The 21,668-nt window shown below is 38.2% G+C and overlaps 1 protein-coding gene across 1 annotated transcript in view; it reads right to left on the bottom strand.

Moving 5' to 3' along the window:
• The window catches only part of BZW2 (basic leucine zipper and W2 domains 2), a 63,171-nt gene that overhangs the window by 39,730 nt on the left and 1,773 nt on the right, over positions 1–21,668 (bottom strand). Inside the window, exon 2 of the mRNA XM_047096901.1 lies at positions 217–281. Within this exon, the coding sequence (XP_046952857.1) occupies positions 217–274 (58 nt within the window). The 5' untranslated portion in view covers positions 275–281. The remainder of the gene's footprint in view (positions 1–216; positions 282–21,668) is intronic.

Here is a 21,668-nt window from a genome sequence, read left to right as displayed (position 1 = left end):
GTTAAATGACTTGTCTGAGGTCAGACACCTAAGTAACCTTTCAGAGGCTTGGAGGCAGAAGAACTTCAGATTCTACATTCAGAGCCCAGGAGAGTAGAACTAGTGAGCTTAGGTGTGAACAAGGATAATTCTAATCCTTCCCCAAACTCCTGTCTTGCTGAGAACTTCACCTACTCTCTCAGCCCCCCAGTCCCACAAATATGCAGCACAACCTACCCCTTTTCCGAGTTTTGAACCGCTGGCCTGTTAGCACTGGCTTCTGATGCTTATTCATAAAATTTCTGAAAACAAAGAAAAAAAGATTATATATTTCAAATAAGCAGTTCATACAAAAATGTATGGCTAATAAGCATATGTTCAACCTCACCTATACTGAATACACTTTTAAAAAGCAAGGTGTAATTAAAAATTTTTTAATGTTTATTTATTTTTGAGAGAGAGACAGAATGTGAGCAGGGGTGGGGCAGAGAGAGAGAGGGAGACACACAGAAGCTGAAGCAGGCTCCAAGCTCTGAGCTGTCAGTACAGAGCCTGACATGGGGTTTAAACTAGGGAACCATGAGATCACGACCTGAGCTGAAGTCATATGTTCAACCAACTGAACCACCCAGGCACCCCAAAGCAAGGTATAGTTTTAACTGTTGAACTGGCAAAAAATTTTAAAGTTTAATAATATCCAGTGTTGACAAAAGACATAGGGAAAACCACAGACATAAACTCTGGCATAGGGAATAAATTCCACACAATACTTTTGGGAAGCATTTGGTGAATGTAAATATTTACATGTTATAACGTGTGGTCTAGCACTTCTCTTCCTAGAAATTTACCATTTTACCTGCACAAATATGCATATTTATGTGTGTGTGTGTGTGTGTGTGTGTGTGTGTGTAAAGGTTGAGCTGCAGCATTGTTGAATGCATAAAAACATGCAAAGTTAAATTCTCATAAACAGTCATCTGGTTAGATAAGTTATCATAAGCCATTAAGTGGAATGTTATGAAGCTATACAGAAGAATGAGTTAAATCTAAATGTATTGCATTTCTTGCTCTGGCTACCTCTCTGATTATGTTTCCCACACCTGCATCTCTCCCCATCACTCACTGTGCTCCAGCCAGACTGCCCTCTTTCTTCTTCCAATGTGCCAGAGAAGGTTTCCTCTCCTCTGGGAAGATCTCTCCCCAGCCCTTGAGGTGGCTCCCTCACTGACACACTCAAGGGCCTCTTTTTCAGAGAGGCCTTACCTGTACATCCCCACTACTGGTGTCTGTTCTTTCTCCTTTTACCTAGCTTTACTTCGCTTCACAGCCTTTAGCAGCACCTGACATTCCACTGTTATCTGTTTGCCTGGGGTCTACTTCTCCCATGAGGGTGCAACCTCTAGGTGAGTAGGGACTTTGTCCGTTCTACTAAAAGCAGTATCTTTAGCATCTAACACAATGGTAAGTAAAGAGTGAACATTTAGTAAATACTTGTTAAATAAGCTGTTGCAGACATGGAAAGATGTTCAAGGCACAGTGTTAATGGAAAAAAGCAAGTTAAATAAAAGTGTGAAGCATAACTTTTTGGTTACAAAGAGAGTATATGCAATTTTTGCTTTTCTCTGCAAGGAAAATTTTAAAAAGAATCAATTATCTTTAAAAAAAAGTAAAAAAAAAAAAACAAAAAAACCCTGCTCCATAAGATCTTTTACAAATTAAGAATAACCTTGTTGGCATTAATATTATAACCTGAAGATATATCCAGGTTGCCTAAATTATGAAGACCAAACAATTTAAGAGAATGTCAAACAAATGATTTAATTACCTTTCAAGGGTCTTCTTTAAATTGTGATTTGAAAATGTTTAGATTTTTTTCTGATTAAGTCACTATTAAAAAATCAGGAAAATTTGCAGTATTTAAGCGAATTATTTATGTCTCAAAGTTTAAAAAAAATCTTCAATAACATGGAAAAATTATTCACTTTATACACCAAAACCTTCTTTCCACAAACAAAAGAAGAAAATCTCCTATCTTCATAGAGAAAGCAATCTGCTTATCACTCAAAACTTTAATCATAATTTAAGTGGAATTGATTAAAAAATAAAGTAACAAACACAAAAATTTCTTCTATAGTTTCAGTACAGATAATTTTTATTAATACTATAGTGTGAACTTAATATATCATGCTTTGTGATATAAAGGTGACTAAGCCAGATTCCGTGCCCTCAAGGAGCACGCCTAGGGGAGATAAAATCCACAAACATTTACAACTCAACAGAAGTACAACCTAGAACAAGCTCAGAGAAAGTGATGGCTCTTGGTGTTTGGGGCAGCTGCTACATACTGAAATAATTACAAATGCAATAAACTCTATTTGATACAAGTCAGAAACACAGCTTCTCATGCATTATTTACATTCACCACAAAACTCATTCAGAAAGTTCCTCGTTGGCATTTTCAACAGATTCACTCTGGATTAGCAAACAGGTCACTGCGGGTACATGTGATAAATGGGCGCACGCATACATGTTTATAGTTTCTACCCCCCTCCCCAAACATTACAAATATCACATAAAATGTTTTCTTGTGCCAGCAAAGAAAAACACCTGGTAAAGAGTTTAGGGCTCATACTGAGATATAAGAAAAATAGACCCCAGGTAGCCAGAAGCTTTTCCAGCAGATGAACACGCAGGAACGAGTTACTCTTTGCCAAAGATGTCTCTATTTTGTAATCAATAAAAAATACTTTTGAAGTATGAGCCTTCACTAAGAGTTTTACTTTAAGGTCCAGAAGATAAACTCACAGAATTCTCTACCTCTACCTTTGCATTTTGTTGCTCTTTTTCTGCTAATGAGGAATCACCACAAAACCCAGCCTACCAACGACAGAGTTACTCTATTTTAAAAATCTTTAGCTCCATTTATATTTATACTTTCTTCAGTTCTAAACACAAAAGTTTGTTTCTTCGTGGTCTAGTTTCCTGGGCTTACCATTCACACTCTCCATATGCTATATGTGGAAGATAACATAATAAACATGCAAACAAAAAAAGCATACAAAGATCTTGACGAACACAACAGCAAATATTAAAACAAATACAAACAGAAACTCACCTACTGGTATTGAAAGACTAAATGAAGATATTCTGCGCAGCAAGTCTCTATCGCTTAGCTGTTACTATTTAGAGCAGAGGTCTGGCTTCTCTCTAAATTTAGCAATCCACGCTACATTATAATCTGCTCCAGTGAGGGTCAGGCTTTATAAGGCACTCACTGAAGCTGTGGCAAAAGAGAAGCAAGGGCACTTTGAATAAGAAACTGTGCTAGTTTAAACCTGGGAAAGTAACAAAAAGTAACAAAGACAGCTCTATTAGGCCAACATCAAAAGCTTATTTTTATTGGGTTGCATTACAATTTACAACTTGACAACAACGAGAAATGCATACTTATGTGTGTATGTGTCTATGTGTATGTATTTTAAAATCAGTTTTACAGAATCCTCAGAGACAAAACTTATGTGGGGTACAACCTATGCATGCATATATGTATGCATATAAAACTATAAGCCAAACACACAGACAAAATAAAAATAAGCTCATGCTGTCCCCCCAAATGGAAAAGCTCCAGGGTTTAAAATAGTATTATTCAGGGGCGCCTGGGTGGCTCAGTCGGTTAAGCATCCGACTTCGGCTCAGGTCATGATCTCACGGTTCGTGAGTTCAAGCCCCGCGTCGGGCTCTGTGCTGACAGCTCAGAGCCTGAAGCCTGCTTCGGATTCTGTGTCTCCCTCTCTCTCTGCCCCTCCCCTGTTCATGCTCTGTCTCTCTCTGTCTCAAAAATAAATAAAACATTAAAAAAAAATAAAATAGTATTATTCAAGAAAACTGTATGCAAAATGGTAAAACAAAATGGATTTAAATATTTCACCTGCCATCTAAGAGACTAAATTTCTTGGATATTCCACAAGATAAAAAAGACAGTGAAGTATTAAAATGATTCAATCAACCAAAATTCAAAACTAAGCACCCTATTCATGAAATAAACATTTTTTGAATACATTCCTATTTAAGTCTAAATGGAAAGAGTTTTAGGTTTAACATAATAGATGAATTTCACCCACCTCCCTTTATTAATATTCTAGCTGTCCCGGGTCCTTCGCAGATTCCATCCCTTACTCCCAACAGGACTCAGGGCCCAAGTGTGATGATGGGCCAGCACTCAGATGCACTGGCCTCTTGTCAACAGTGCACTAATTCCGCCAGTTGTCCAGCACACCGTGAGTAGACTGCCCTGTTGTATGTGCTCTTGCTGGTGCTCTCCTTCTTTTATTCCCTTCATTTTGGAAAGAATGTGATCTGCCAGAGAAGGACTTCTTACTGTTCCTAAAAGGCGACGATTGTTCTTCTGGTCTGGATAATATTTGGAGTGTGATAATCTGCCTTATGTAATATATTACACTGCTAATATGCACATATAACTATGCTATCCAAACAACCTCAACTTTAGGAATACGCATACACAGGGGGTGCCTCGGTGGCTCAGTTGGGTGAGCATCTGACTTCGGCTCAGGTCATGATCTCACGATTCGTGGGTTTGAGCCCCACAAGTGGCTCTGTGCTGACAGCTCAGAGCCTGGAACCTGCTTCGGATTCTGTGTCTCCCTCTCTCTCTCAAATATAAACAAATAAACATTAAAAAAAAAAAAGTTGTTTGGGAAAACAACTTGACCTTTAAGAATCATGAGTATGCACACAGGACAGTGGGGTGGAAATCTTCTGCAAAGGGATAAAAGAAAATTGTTTCGGCTCTGTGAGCCACATGGTCTGTTTCAACTACTCAATTCTGCTGTTATAGCCTGAAAGCAGCCACAGACAATATGTAAACAGGCGGTCGTGACTGTATGGCAATAGAACTTTATTTACAGAAAACAAGTGGTAGATGAGGATGGGCTCCCGGGTTGCAGTCTGCCATCCCCCATTCTAATGCAGTGCGTCCAACAGGAGTGTCTGTGATGGTGGAAATGTTCTAGATTTGTACGTCTAATACAGCAACTACTAGACACATGTAGCTGTTGAGCCCTTGAAATGTGGCTGGTGTAACGGAGGAATTAAAATTTAATTTTCATGAATTACAATGAAAATAGGCAATGTAGCCAGTCGTTACGGCAGGCAACCCAGTTCTAAAGCATTCATTATAGCCTAACACACTTCAATTTAATAAAAAGGTGAAAATACATACAAAGAATATGAAGTTTTTAAATAAAGTGGCTTGGAGGAGCGTTTTGCCCAAATTTCAAAACCTGGTGGCTATTGTGAGAAAAGAAGAACCCATCAAACTTCCAAGTGAAACTCTCTCTGGGTAGTAAATAACCCTAGAGACAGTATGAAGGGGAAAAAAAAAAAAAAAAAAAAAGACTTTCCGTTCTAAGATAATAAAAGTTACCAGGCAGCAACATCATCTCCAAAGTATAAAGTGTTTGGGAACGGCACAGTAACACCAGCACACAAAACTGGCAATGTGATTGCCACTTCACAGCAACATTCCCATGAAGCACTTTGTGCTCAGGAGGAACGTTCAAGAACTACCTTTTATTCTATACTCCAAATGAGCGAAATAATGTACCATAAGAAGAATGAACTAAAAATTTCCCAAAGTTATAAACTTGTCTCCTTTCCATTAAAGCTAAAACTCTAGGAACATACATCATAAAATCCTTCACTGAAAGTTGTGTCCAGGAGTCATTCGGGTTCATAAAAATGATCTCAGAAGAAGCAAAAATAATTAAGTTGCTCTCTAAAAGTGTAAATTACTAACATTCTAAAGCAATAGACCAGATAAATGCCTACAATAACACTACACTTTGTTGCCAAGAACAACATTATCTTTTTAAATGTCCTTATGATTTTGTACCAAACAGCCTCTACTCAAAATCATCCCCAGCCTCTACAGAATTCTTCATTATATCTCCAGGCACATTCTATGTAAGCTTTAGTTTTTATAATAATTGGAAAAAAGAAAAAAACGAAATTTCAAATAGTAGCCTATCTATAAAAAAAAAAAGTTTCTAAATAAAATCAGATATTCCCTTCTTTAGTACAAAAATACTAGTCACTCAAATGCCACTCTACTAAATACTGGTTCAGGTTATATACATATAAACATGGTACTGAGTCTTCTTACACAGTGAATGGCAAAAACATTTTCCCTCTAAAATCTAAAATAGTACGTTAAAGAAATACAGGCCAAGGTCACCTGGGTGGCTCAGTTGGTTAAGCATCTGACATCGGCTCAGATCATGATCTCGTGGTCTGTGAGTTGGAGCCCATGTCAGGCTCTGTGCTGACAGCTCAGAGCCTGGAGTCTGTTTCATGTTTCAGATTCTGTATCTCCCTCTCTGTCTGCCCCTCCCCCACTCACACCTGTCTCTCTGTCTCTCAAAAATGAATAAACAGTAAAAAAAAAAAATTTTTAAATATCACTATTATATTCATGTCCCATTTCCTCTTATCCTTAATGGTATGAAAGAACAAAAATAATCTTTCTTAAAGAGTACCAAACTTAATAATAGTTCTCCCCTCAAAAACTTACAACCATCTCCAGAGGGACATTAATGGTGGAAATTTAAATTGTGCTAAGCAACCACCTTACAAGGAAAGAGTGACCAAAACCCAAAGGAATTGTGCTGTGGAAAAAAAGCACTAAGAGCTTACTACTCATCTAAATCTTTTTATGATATAGAGGCATCATGATAAAATTTTCATTATCATATTTCCAGAACAATTTCACACCTTACACTTATTAGCATATCTACCTTGGTTCTGAATGGTGATACTTTGCTTTCCTTTTAGCAAAAATAGAAATATTCTAAAAATCACATTTTAAGTATCAATGTACAACTTCTTCAGAGAAATAAATTAGGACAATGTGTAATGTCTGGGAATGCAAGCTGGTGCAGCCACTCTGGAAAACAGTATGGAGGTTCCTCAAAAAACTAAAAATAGAACTACCCTACGACCCAGCAATTGCACTACTAGGCATTTATCCACAGGATACAGGTGTGCTGTTTCGAAGGGACACATGCACCCCCATATTTATAGCAGTGTCATCAGTAACAGCCAAAGTATGGAAAGAGCTGAAATGTCCATCGAGGGATGAATGGGTAAAGAAGATGTGGTATATATACACAATGGAGTATTACTTGGCAATGAAAAAGAATGAAATCTTGCCATTTGCAACTACGTGGATGGAACTGGAGGGTATTATGCTAAGTGAAATGAGTCAGAGAAAGACAAATATCATATGACTTCACTCACATGAGGACTTTAAGAGACAAAACAAATGAACATAAGGGAAGGGAAATAAAAATAATATAAAAACAGGGAGGGGACAAAACAGAAGCGACTCATAAATATGGGGAACAAACTGAGGGTTGCTGGAGGGGTTGTGGGACAGGGGATGGGCTAAATGGGTAAGGGGCACTAAGGAATCTACTCCTGAAATCATTGGTGCACTATATGCTAACTAATTTGGATGTAAATTAAAAAAAAAAAAAAAGACAATGTGCAATGTCACTTATTTCCTCTTAAGTGAAGTTATTTTATAAAACTTTTAGGAAGTTGAATAAAACCCTAAAATGCTTTCACTCTATCAATTCATGTCCTCTGCTTAATGTAGATTGTAAGAAGTAGTTCAGGTCATGCATATTCCCTTCTCTGGGCCCTTCTCCTTTCCCCAGATGGATTCTCTCCCCCAGATCCTTCCCTTCTTCCCTTAACAACTAACCAGGCATATTCATTCAACTTCACAGATAGTCTAATCTTACTGATGTGATTCTTAAAGTCTCTCAACACTTTGAAACACAAACACACACACACACACACACACACACACACACACACACACACACACCAGACATTTGTAAGAGCACACTTTGGCTTTTAGAAAACCAGGTTCTCAAAAATAATGTTTCAAAGTATTTTAATAGCAAAACGCCCCAAAACCTCTGTTCTAGGTAAGTTAAAACACTTAGAACTTTTGCCTACAAGCAAAAGTATTGTGATGACTGCATACCTACAATATTTCAAACCACAAATTCTAAGAATTTAGAGGAAATGGTGGCATAAAATAAGTAAATGCCCAAAGATTGGGCAGCTGTGGTTTAAATATATATTAATTTGTTAAGCATTATTCTAGAGCAGTGATCTCATTCTGGGGTAATTATGTGCCCTGCAAGGGAACATGTGGCAATGTCTGTAGATATTCTTTTGTCATGCTGGGGAAGTGCGGATGCTACTGAAATCTAGCAGGTAGAGGATATAGGTGCTGCTAGTAATGGACAATGCACAGGAGAGCCCCCCCCCCCAACAAAGGGTTATCTGGTCCAAAATCTTAATTGTGCCAAGGTTGGAAAATCCCATACTAAAAAGGAAAAAAAAATTGTGAGCAAAACCAGAGACAGCCTATGCTCTCCAGAGTTAAAAGCTGTGCACATACATCTAAACATACCAGAGCAGTAACCAGGCAGATATTTCCTTGAGTGACTTATTTCTGTTTGCCAAACATTGATGTTAATTTTAGAGAAAACACATTTATCACTGAGTAGCTTGTCATAACTAAAATCAAAAGTGCAATCAGTATACAAAATAAATGCTTGCCACAGTCTTTAATACTAATTGCTGTCTTTCCACATGGATAATTGTGCATCCTCTGATGATCAGGCGGAAGACGGAGGGTAGGTAACAATGTGGGATTGAAGAGGGAGGCAGAAAATGCGGAGGGCGAGAGAACAAACTTTCCCTACTTACGGATATCACAGCACTGAGATAAAAAGACCACAAGGAAAAGATAAAAAGTATATGACTGAAAACTACAACTGTTTAATTTTTTGGACTTGGAGAAAACAATGATGTGTTAAGTAGAAACAGAAAAAAACCTAAACGCCCACCAAATTCTATATACATGATACAATCTAAGCTACACAAAACACACGTGGTCAAGAGAGTGCATAGAGTTCAGGGAGCATTTTATTCCTGTTCCGTTATTTGTCTGTATTTTCTATAATGTAAGAATGCATAGCCTTTTTAATTAGAAAAATTGCATGTTTAAATGGAAACTCTTTAACCTCTTTTGAAGTTTAAAGCAATCCCCAAAGTGTGGCAATAATATTATCTGTGCATAAGGAGAAATATGACCCAGGCTCTAAATATCATTTCCTACTAAAGAACAAAGGTCTCTTGGATAAATGACTGATTCCAAGGTTAGAGCAGGGAAGATTCAATATGATACTCAGAAGTCATGTGTCAGAAAGTACTGAATGGCTTTTAACAAAGAAAGATAAAAATAGATCAAACTACATAAAAACTATCCTGAGGACAATCCACTGACATCACCTGAGACAATGTGGCCACAAAAATAATTAACAACAGCATGGAGAATAACTCAGTGAGTAAAATAAGAATCTGGAGGTCCAGACTCATTTATTTTAGCTAAAAGAAACAGATCAGTGCACAAGGGAAAGAGAAGTAATTAGACATAAATGTAAGTTTTCTTTTCAGTAGAATGCCAATGGATACATACAGAAGGAAACATGGAGTTAGAAAATCATTTTGCCAAAAACTGATTCTTGCAAGGATCATCAATGGATGCTAAAAGTGCCCTGACACACTGTGTGTGTGTGTGCATGCGCATATGTAGAGGTGCTTGATGATCAACAGGATATTCGAAAAGCCTCAAAGCATCTTCACATCAGTTACAAAAAGAAAATGCTAACTCTGCAGAGCAGCAACAAGATAACACCTTAACCCAGGGACAACAGACATCACATGACTCCAGACAGTTTACAGTTAGAACAGGATATTATCTGCGTGGCATTCCAAACAAAAACGCATGATCTGAATCTAATGATGAGGAAACAAAGGCACATCTAGGGACATTCTCCAACACAACTGGCCTGTGTTCTTCAAAAATGTTAATATCTCAAAAACAAAAACAAAAACAAAATAAAAACAAAAATCAAAGAACTATAGCAAATTAAAGGAGAATCAAAAGTACATTACTAAATGCAGCATGTAATCCTTGAGTGCATGCTGTACTGTGAGGAATTATATACATATTATGTGTGTGTGTGTGTGTGTATGTGTGTGTCTATACACACACACGTAATGTATTTAGGATAGTACTGGGGGTAATTGATGAAACTGGAGTGTAGACTATGGCGGTAAGTATGGTATCTATTATAAATTCATTGAATTTTACTATTGTACTGTGGTTCTTTAAGAGAAATATCTTGTAAAGAAATATGCTCTGATGAAAAAAGGGGCAAAGTGTATACAACCTCCTTTTACATGGATCAGAAATAAAATGACTATGTAATTATAGAAGCAAGGAGCAAAGGCAAACATTGGAAGACATACATGCTTTAGCGAATGAGGGTGGGCAACAAGAGTAATTCAGGGAGCTGAAAAAGCCCAAGAACCTAAAAAACACAGGGATTTTGTATTTTTTGGGACTGCTTAGAAATAAAGCTTGCCATAGAGAGAGTTACTCTAACTTCCCAGATCCTTCAGAATTTGGTCAGCTGTATATAGGAAATTACCCTGCTGTATTGATTGCACACTCCAGTAAAAAAGCAAACAAACAAACAAAATAAAACCCAACTCTAGATTTGAAGATCCTTAGAATACATTACTCTGGTTAATGTATTTCTTTCTATTTGTCCCATGTACAGTATTACACCCAAACGGTTTTACTGTAACATCATAATGAGGGTTCTTTATACTGCTGCACATGCAGACTACACAAAATCCTTGGCATAGCAAGCTATATGACCTGCTTAGCAATGCCCTGCACTACGTATGTTATTCCTGCCATGGAAGTAAATATTCTATATTACAGTCCTAATTGAGGAGATATTCAGAAGGATGATATGAAAGAAACTATTATTAAGGATTACCATCATAGAAAGAGTAAAGTCAGCATTAAAAAAATGTGTATGTATGCAAAATATGTGAGGGTTTTTTTTAAGTGTTTTATTTATTTTTGAGACACAGAGACAGAGTACAAGTGGGGGAGGGGCAAAGAGAGAGGGAGATACAGAATCTGAAGAAGGATCCAGGCTCTGAGTTGTCAGCACAAAGCCCGAGGCGGGGGTTTGAACCCACGAACCGTGAGATCATGACCTGAGCCGAAGTTGGGTGCCTAACCGACTGAGCCACCAGGGTGCCCCAGATGTGAGGTTCTTAAAGCTAAGAAGTTCCAGCTTTGAGTAATTCAAAACAAATACCTAAAGGCAAAATTATGGTTCCTAAACAGACAAGGCTTCTAAAATTTTTAAATAAAACAGGCCATTATTTTTTCTATATATCTAGAAAATATTTATCTAAGCAAAAACCACCTAAGTACAAAATACTACATAATAACTGATTAAGGGGTGCCTGAGTGGCTCAGTTGGTTAACCATCTGACTCTTGATTTTGGCTCAGGTCATGATCTCACACTTCTTGGAATCCAGTCCCATGGCAGCCTCGTGTTGGAATCTGTGCCGACAGTGTGGAGCCTGCTTGGAATTCTCTCTCCCTCTGTCTCTGCTTCTCCCCTGCTTGTAGGTACATGCACTCTCTCTATCAAAATAAACATTTAAAAAAAATGATTATTCCAGAATTTTCCTATCAAATTACTTTTTTCCTTCAATACAGGCAATGAAAATATTTTTCAAAAAGCAATTTAAAACACTTATTGATGGGGTGCCTGGCTGGCTCATTTGGTAGAATGTGTGACTCTTCATATCAGGATTGTGAGTTCAAGTCCCACATTGTGTGTAGAGATTACTTAAATATAAATATTTAAATAAACTTAGAACAATTTATTGAGGGGCACCTGAGTGGCTCAGTTGGTTAAGGGTCCAACTTTGGCTCAGGTCATGATCTCAGGGTTTGTGAGTTCAAGTCCCGCTTCGGGATCTGTGCTGACAGCTCAGAGCCTGGAGCCTCCTTCAGATTCTGTGTCTCCCTCTCTCTTCCCACCCCCCCCCCCCCCTCCGGCTTGTGCTCTCTCTTTCAAAAATAAATAAATATTTAAAAAAAATGTATCAATCAACTGAATTATCAACAGAATAAAAATAAAATCTCACAAGTTGATGATTTGGAAGGGCTATATCTATCAAGATATGATTTTATGTTACCCTTTGTTTACCTTATTAACATATGGTCATACCATTTATATTATAATGGATACCACTCGATTACTTGAATAAGGTGTGAAAAAATACTTTTTATAGAGAAAATAATTCCTTAAAAATTGATAATAAGATCAGTTCATCATATACCCATGGTTGCACATTTAGAGAAAATAAGGAAAACAGATGGAGATAAAATATCTATAAATCTAACTTTAAGTAATGGCCACTGTATACATTTTAACATACTGCATAATTCTCTATTAGGTTGGTACCTACACACAGAAAATATTTAAATCCAATTCTATCACCTTTTCTAACGTTACAGCAAAGAATAACCTAAAAAATGTCCTTGCATTAGAACTTGCAGTTACAAGATTTGATTCAATGACATCCTCTAGGATCTTTATTTCATTTTGTTTATTTTTTAAAGTTTATTCGCTTATTTTTGAGAGAGAGAGAGAGAGAGACAGAGAGCAAGCGGGGAGGGACAGAGAGAGGGAGAGACAGAATTCCAAGCAGGCTCTGCACTTGAACCACCCAGACGCCCCACAGGATCTTTATTTTAAAACCTATGTGTTCTAAGGGGGCTCCGGGGGCTCAGACAGTTAACCATCCAGCTCTTGATTTTGGCTCATCATGATCTTGCAGTTTGTGGGATCCAGCCCCTCATGGAGCTCTGCACTGACAGCGTGGAGCCTGCTTGGGATTCTCTCTCTTTCTCTCTCTCTCTCTCTCAGTATAAATAAACTTAAAAAAATTAAAAGCCATGTGTTCCAATGCATCACTTTAGGAAAATCAGAATCATTTTATTTTATTGGACTCTGTTAAACTGTAAAGTACCACTAACACACTGATGGCATAAAAATTAACAGTATAAAAGGGCATAAAAGTGAAAAATAAAGACCACTTTCCAACTTTCACTCATAATCTTATGTCCATGGAGTAGCATTCCACTCCATGTAAACAATAACAAATTTAAACCTTTAAGATTGTCTGACTTGTATCCTTTCAAAAAATGTCTATGCGTATATGTCAACAAATTCACATACGTGTGTGTATAGAAAATGGGTTGAACATTTACGATGAGCACCCAAGATATGCCAGACCATGTGCTATCAAACGATCCATAAATTCATCAGTTGTACCATGTGCACTACTCCGAGGGGAGATGAGGGCAATGGCAAAGGCTAGGTATGTATGGAAATAGAAGGTATACCAGAAATCTCTGCACCTTCCCCTTAATCTAGTATAAACCCAAAACTGCTCTAAAAAAGTAGTCTTTAAAAAAAAAAAAAAAAAAAAAAAGAATCAGCAGGGAGTAGCGCCAAATTCCAGAGAGCAAATCATTTTATTAAAGTTGATTTTGTGTCAGATGCAAAACTGGTAGGAGTCTATATGACTACTTGTTCAAGTGGGAAGTTAGAAGATAAAGTTATAGAAATGGGGATTGAAGTATATTCCATTCTTCTCTTAACCAAGGAGAGGAAAAGAGAATCTTCTAGAAAAAGGATTACACCCCTGACTAGTAACCAGTGGGAGAATTTTGCTTTGGAGGATTTGCTTAAAAAACATGATCATGGATTTTCAGGAAACTCAAAGGTGGTGGTGGGCAGGCATCCAAACATTTCCACATTTACGAGTTCTCTCAACCAAGCCTGCAACCATTTCCCCCACCCCCCTCACCCTGCCCAGAAGGGGACCTGCCCAGGCCTGTCTGGCAGATGAAGCCTTATTTGAAGGGTGGCACAAAAATCACTTACCATCCACACGAGTATTTCACAATTGCCAAAGCACGAACTGAATAGAAATGTCAAAGCCAAGCCCCGGACTTGGTGGTATACAGCACACTGATGATATGGGACTGTATTCCTTGGAATAATTTTAATAGCAGTGGACTACATAAATTCAAATGTAAAAAGACAAAATCCCCAAACACTGAACAAAAAGTAGCATAGACCTATAAATTCTCAAGTACATTTTTTTTTTTTTAAGGTTCAAACATAAAGAGAATAGCTTGTTTGTATTTATTTATCAAACATACGACTGGTACTAGTCGACAGGAATTCAACAGGGGTTAATCAGACAGGTTGCACAGTGCTAGTTTTCTACCAAGTGGAGGTTTAACCCAAGCACTGCACAAAAACCTGGGGAGTGCGAGTTAACAAGAATTAATAGTCTCCAGTATGTTAAAATAATCCCATGATGCATTTGAGCTGTGGTTGTGTTTATTAATGTTTTAACAATTAAATATGTTTTACTTTTTTTTTTTTTAAGTTTATGGAATTGAGAGAGACAGAGACATCATGAGTAGGAGAGGGGCAGAGAGAGAGAGAGAGAGAGAGAGAGAGAGAGAGAGAGAGATAAACCCTAAAGCTCCGCGGTGACAGCACAGAGCCCAAGACAGGGCTCAAACTCACAAAACCATGAGATCATGACCTGAGCTGAAACAAAGAGTCGGATGCTTAACCAACGGAGCCACCTAAGTGCCATGTTTTTTTTTTTTTTTTATACTTTTTAACTTACAAGTGATAGCCATGAAGCATAGAACCCTTTGAAAACCAGGGACCCAAAACCCAGATCTTCATCTAACAATCCAATAAAGCGCTGATGTGTCAAACCACTTGCTTGAGGTCATGCATTCCATTCTAACATTGGTGATAAAGCAGAGATAAAAAGCAAAAAATGCCTTCCCTTCAGGGGCTTCCATACTGGGACCAGTCAGGGCCAGAACCTGATCAACCTGGTTTCCATTCAGTGCACTTTCCAAAAAGCCAACCAAAGTTGTAGCATGGGCTAGGGCAATTATTTACATGATACTCGAAGGCAGTTTTTTCATTATTTGCCTCATAGACTTTACGGTTTAGAATTAGATAGAGTAAAGCATAAATATTAATTTTCAAGGCTAGTTCAGCACTTGGATAAATTGAACTGGCACAGGCTACCTCCCAAATGCCAAGTGGTTTTCCACGGAGTTCCGTTACGGAAACATGTATCTTTAGTGAGAGGATTTAACAAAAGTCCTGCTTCTGAGAGACATGTAAATAAGAAATCTATGGCACCACGGTTTCTAGTATCACAGGAGCTGGTTATCACATTGTTTCCTGCAGAGGCTCACCTCTAACAAAAGCACAATCTTCACACTCCTCAATGCCAAAGCCAGACACCTTTCCCCTAGGCAGCAGTTTCCTCTGTCCGTGCAACGTGGGGTTCTCCTTCCTGTCTATAATAACCTCATTCTATTACCTCGTGTACTGAGAAAAACACGTGCCATTTTTTTTTCTTAGAAACGATCACAAAAAAAAAAAAAAATCCAGGAAGCTGTCGAAGTTAGTTTGAAAAGAAGTAAGGTCCTCTGTGCAAATAAATGAACAAGAACAGGAGGACAGTAGAATATTCTAAAACTGCTCACCCAACAGTGGCTTAGGATATATTCTCTGCAGTGTGTAACAGTTTGTATTCCTTCTGATTACTCACCTCTGCCTGGTGGTTTTCTTGATATTTATTTAAAAGTCCTCAAAGATAATAGTACATCTAACCACTGTTTTTTGAAAGTCCTCATCTGACATAAAATCTGAAATATGAACAGACAAAATATAATTCTACATCTTTCAAACACTTTGCTCAACATAGGCCAAATCGTTCCACTTGGCATTTAACTGCCCCAAAAACACACTTGCTGAAGAGACCCATGGCATCAGCATCAACATTAGAGTGAGCTAAGAATGAGAAGTACTTTTGCGCATACTCCTCTCACATCAGTACATGTTATAGTACAAAATCAGAAATTATTCTAAGTCATGTGTTTTATTCCCTAGTAGATGCAGAGGGAAGATACTGCAGAAACTCCTAATGACAACCACAATCCTGCATTAAAATGGTTCACATTAATCTGATTATTACATCCCTGTTTTATCTCTCAGGTGTAACTGTTCCAGCAACATCTCTAATCCACTGAATAAAAGTAGGAAAAAAATATATCAGAACAGTCCAACTGCAAAGAAGTCAAAGTGAGAGAATAAAAACTCCTAAAATTCCTTTAAGGTATAGATTTTAAGAATTCCATGGATCAGAGATTCAGAAATATTTAAAAACTAAACTTCAGAAGGAATTTCCTGCTTATTTTCTAGGTATTTGTATTTTAGTTATTTTGGAAAATTTCAAAGCATATTGTAATCAAGGACAAAATATTCCAATAGGTGGTCTTTTCTCTTCCATTGTTTGTTTTCATGTCTATTATCAGCTTCCTGCTACCACCAATGCTGAAGATAGTGGTTTGTACTTTTGGATGTAGTCTTAAACATGTGACGTCACATTTTATAAACTACTGGAGAGCAAGAACATATGATCAAAGTGTGCTTTAAAATATAATCTACTACTTTCATGATCTTAAAAAGTAGACATATTGAGGAAAACATACCTTTGAATGAAATCATTGCTAGTTCCAGTATAGTTGGCTGAAAAACTGCAGCCAATATTTATTTTATAAATATTTATGATGTTATAATATTTTATGCAATTGTTTTTCTTGGGGGTTGTCCTCCCTGGAATGCTGTCCATTTTCTGGTTTGCCAAATTCATCAGCCCTTCCAGACTTGGTTCAAAATCTCACTTTCTCGGGGCGCCTGGGTGGCGCAGTTGGTTAAGCGTCCGACTTCAGCCAGGTCACGATCTCGCGGTCCGTGAGTTCGAGCCCCGCATCGGGCTCTGGGCTGATGGCTCAGAGCCTGGAGCCTGTTTCCGACTCTGTGACTCCCTCTCTCTCTGCCCCTCCCCCGTTCATGCTCTGTCTCTCTCTGTCCCAAAAATAAATAAACGTTGAAAAAAAAAAAAATTAAAAAAAAAAAAAAATATTTTCAAAATCTCACTTTCTCTAGGAATTAGCCCTCCCACTGAGCTCCACCCATTCTGGAATTCACCTTTGTGTCTGTACTGCTCTGGTTGGGGATTGGAGAAGGCTGTGGGAGGTGGGTCATTTGAGCTGAGAAGGATTTGAGTAAAATTTGATATGCAGAAATGGGTGGAGGAAGGCGTTCTAGGAGCAGGAAGCCGGTGGGTGGGTAGAGGAGTAACAACATTGTTCCAAGTAGAGCTGGAAGATTGGCAGGCACCACCAGAGAGAAGCCACTCGAACCCACAAAGGGCTCTCAAAGGTAGGAGCTGACATAAGCAGAACAGAGCTTTAGGATAATTTCATCATTCAGTCCCTATTGGTTCAAGGGCTGATCTATCTCCTGGAGGACAGCACAAGCCTCTTGAAGATAAAGATCATGTCTTATTCCTTACTTTTTTTTTTTTTTAAGCTTATTTATTTACTGAGAGACAGAGAGAGAGACAGCGAGACAGACAGAGAGAGAGAGAGAGAGAGAGAGAGAGAGAAACACACACACGCAGGGCTTGAACTCACCAACTGTGAGATCATGACCTGAGCTGACACCAAGAGTCCGACATTTGACCAACTGAGCCACCCAGTCACCCCTCATATCTTAATCTCTATGACTCATTGGTCATACCAGATGCACACCAAGATCTTTCTTATTAATGAGATATAATTATTGGCATATTTTTTGAGTCTCTCTTTAAAAATAATTTTTATCTTCCCAAATCTAGGAAGATGAGCATATAGCAAAACTAATGTCAATACAATTTTACACTGAAATGTTTCTTCCACTAGGCCTGTAATTGTGTTCTTCTCAACTGTAAATAGACAGGATTGACCCTAAAAATAACACTTTTTTTATAACATTTTACAGTACAGGGCATCCTCAAAGTCACCCTGCAAGTTTGGTGTATATATATATATATGAAGAAACTGCAAGCAAGGAAGATTGCCTTGGCAAATACATCTCATCCCGGAAGCTGGAGCCATGGTTTTCTCCAATTCCCAGGGCTATGGTTGTGCTTGGCTGTCTCCCAGAGACCATCCATAATCATTTCCTACCAGATCAGAAGAGGCTACTTAATGGGCCTGCTTTACTCCACAATCAACAGACCAGGAAGAGATTCTTCTGCTCAGAGGGTGATCAATGTAATTTAAAGGGCTACTTTGTCTTCTGGGTTTAACACAATCCCACAATAGACAAGTGACAAGAGACAAAACTGCCAATTTTCTTCCCTAAATGTATTAATTGGGAAAGTAAATACTAACTTTTTCCTTCTGAGGCTGAAATAGCTTTCTACTTTTCATTCGTGGAGCAGTTTTGTTATCCTCTGATAAGAGGCACCGGCCGAGAGGTTTAAATTCCACAGTGATACAGTTCATATAAATATGCGTTGACTATATACTAATGTATGCTTCAACAATATCTGGCAGTGATACTGGATTGGCTACATTGCCCTTAGACAGCGTGAAGACTTGGCTTTGAAGCTTAATTAAAACTTCTTTAAAATCTTCAAAGTCTGGGAAGAGGTTTTAAAAATGATACAACAAATTTCCTTGTTGACTTTGGGAACCATCAACATTTAAAAAGTCCATAACATAATAAAAGAAACATAAAGGTCAGGAAACACAAGTTATAAAGTTGCAAATATCCAGGGAAGTGTAAGTATGAAAATAAGCAAATGCTGGGTAGAAGTCTTGCGGGCACACGTTCTGAGTGTGGCCCTTAAAAGCTTACACGAGTACACTTCTCCGAACAATGCCACTCACGACAGTTTGACCCTTCTTTTTCGGAAACGGTTTATGAGACATAGAAGAAATCAGTGTCTCCGCTTCATTCACAGCTTGCTTTTTTTGGTTAAATTAAATGTATCTGCACCCCTCGTTCAGACTTATCTGCAAATTACTTTGTCATTTTCCAAAAAGGATGAAAATTAGCTTTCGGTACGATATTCATAAGCCTGTGACACAAGCATTGAGTAATGCCACCTACCTTTGAGTTTTGTGGAGAAGTTAAAATGTGAGGTGAATAGTTTATGGAAATGCATTGTTTGCAAGACGGTCCTTTGCAAACTGAGGTGTAACTGTTTGAACATGGAAACGAGTAACTGCATAAGCTGAACTCCAAGTATAGAGAAAGAACATTTGCATTCATATTAGTCTTCTGTTTTGTTCAACAACGACAATTTTTAGAAACTACAATACTTCCAACTTCTCCTTTTAAAAAACTTCATTATGGAAAATTTCAAACATACCCCAAAGTAGACAGAACAGTATAATGAAGTCACAGCATACATCACCTGCTTCAATTGTTAACCAGTTTTCTCATTAATATTCTTACTCTCAGTCCCTGTCCCCCATGGTCACAGAATTACACTGAAGCAAGTTTCAGATGTCATAACATTCCCTCCTTAAATAATTCAGTACTTATCTCTAAAGATAAGGGATTTCTTAAAAAAATACAACCACAATAGTTCTTTTAATTGGAAAATCCAGGAATGGTATGCAAAATCTGTAACCACGTGCATATCAACATTTTTTTTCTCGGTTGACAGCATTCATCAATCAGAATGTCAAGAAGCTCGACACCCAAACATTTAAAGAACTTCTGCCCTTGGTTATGGCAGGTGTGTTCAGTGCCACATCACCTCATGATGCCAGGAGGGATTAGTCAAGTAGGTAAACATATCCACCTAAAATAACTTAGAGATGCAACTGAACTCAATTCAGCAAGCACTGAGCATATACTAGGTGCCAGACACTGGATTATGGATTTTGAGAAACAAGGGTAAATTAGTCCTCATTAATTCAAAGTTGAGAAGGAGAAGGGGTCAAACAGATTAATAAGAACTATAATACAACGTCATGAAAAAGGTACCTGCTTCAGGTATTTTCATGGGGATCCAGATGAAACGGCGATGATGGGGGCTGGGGGAGCACTAGGGCTCACAAGAAGATAGGTGAGAATTCGAGAATGCCAATAATGGTACCAGCAACTCCTGTGTAAAGATTTTACTCATTCCCCTAGCTGAGGGGCACGAAGAAATGTGTTTATTATCATCTGATGCCCTCAGTGGATGAGGTGATCACGAAAGCCAGAGAGAAGAATTTACATGTAAGTAGTATTTCGAAAGTTGAGAGGTCCAGCAGATATGAGGAGGAGACAAGAGACTTAGCGGTGAGGGAAGGGAGGGCATTCCAGGAAGAGAAAAGCAGGAACAAAAGGGTGGAAATTACTGGCATGTGAGGGAACCAGCAGTGTGGTGACCTCTGAGTGTGTGGGAGGGGCTGGCTGACTGGAAATGCCGGCTGGGACCAGAAGTTGGAACTAGCAAGCAAGAACTGGGCCTCTGTTCTACGGCCAGTGAAAAGCTATTGACACGTTTTAAGTGGACCAACTGGGTCTTTTACAGAGTATATGTTTCATCCTTGGGTGGATGATGGTGCTCAAGGTTTATTGAACTGGTGGTGCCTTGAACTACTAGCTGGATGGAGTGAGGCGAGAGAGAAGCAGGCTACGTAGCAATTCACTGTGGACAGGCCAGGAGAGGTCTAGGGTGGCACTAACAGAAAAGAGGGGAGGAGAGCCCAAAATATCAGACATTTTAGAAAACATTATTTTTAAAAAGGTGATGAAAGAAACAGAAGAGAGACCAAAGCATCATGCAAACTTTATTATGCAGTGTGGAACAGTGTATTGTATGCTCCAATTTCTGTCAAAAGTGGGAATATATATGTAAGTTACAAACATATAAAATATTTCAGTGAGGATATGAGAGAAACAGATACCAATGGTTGTAGGTCATGAAGAAAGGACTAGGAAAAGAGGTAGGAAGGAGACTTCTACTTTGGTATACTGAACTACATGAATCTGTTATCTACTAGCTAGTTGAAAGAATGTATAATTTCCCCCTTCCCCTTATTGCCAGCCACATAGGCAGAAAATAGTAGGAAAAAAAGTTCTGGAGACAGATCTGGGTTCCAGTTCTGGCTCTGGCACTCCCTAACTGTGGGGCCGTGGGCAAATTAATTAAGTTCTTCTAGTTTCTGTCCTCTCATCTGCCGAATACAGATAATACTGGCTAATTCCTGGGTCACTGTAACAATAGTTAAGATAATCCTATACAAAGCATCTGCTAGAATATCTGAAACAAAGTAAATACTCCCTAAGTGGGTGGTCACTGTTTTATTATTAATGAAACTTGCTTGACATGAACACTTTCTTAGTACGAAAAAAGTTCCTAGATCTAGTTTAAGGTGTGCTCATTAGCTAATCTTATTCCTACATTAAATATTTATTCTGTACAAAATGATTAATGTAATCCATCCAATGAACGCTATCCATTACATTATCTGTTTCTAGGAACTTAAGCCACATATTATTTATCTGTATTTCTTGGTAGATATTAGTTTTTGTCTTTAAATGGCATTGACTCTAAATTTACTGAAGTCATGTATTCAAAGGCCTAAATACCAATCAGATGCCATAAAACACCAAGAAAATAGGTAATAAGTTGTTATCCTTGAGGAACTGACAACCTCAGGGAGACAAACAGGTGTGACCTTCAAGTAACCATGGCCCCAATTTGGCATAAGAGATGGAAATACTGGCAATGAAGTACCCAATTCTGGACACAC

This window comes from Lynx rufus, unplaced genomic scaffold (assembly GCF_022079265.1).
Source record: "Lynx rufus isolate CCGP_SWC_20201006 ecotype Redwood Valley unplaced genomic scaffold, mLynRuf1.p SCAF_4, whole genome shotgun sequence".
NCBI classification, from domain to species: Eukaryota; Metazoa; Chordata; class Mammalia; order Carnivora; family Felidae; genus Lynx; species Lynx rufus.
This window is presented reverse-complemented; position numbering and strand designations above follow the sequence as displayed.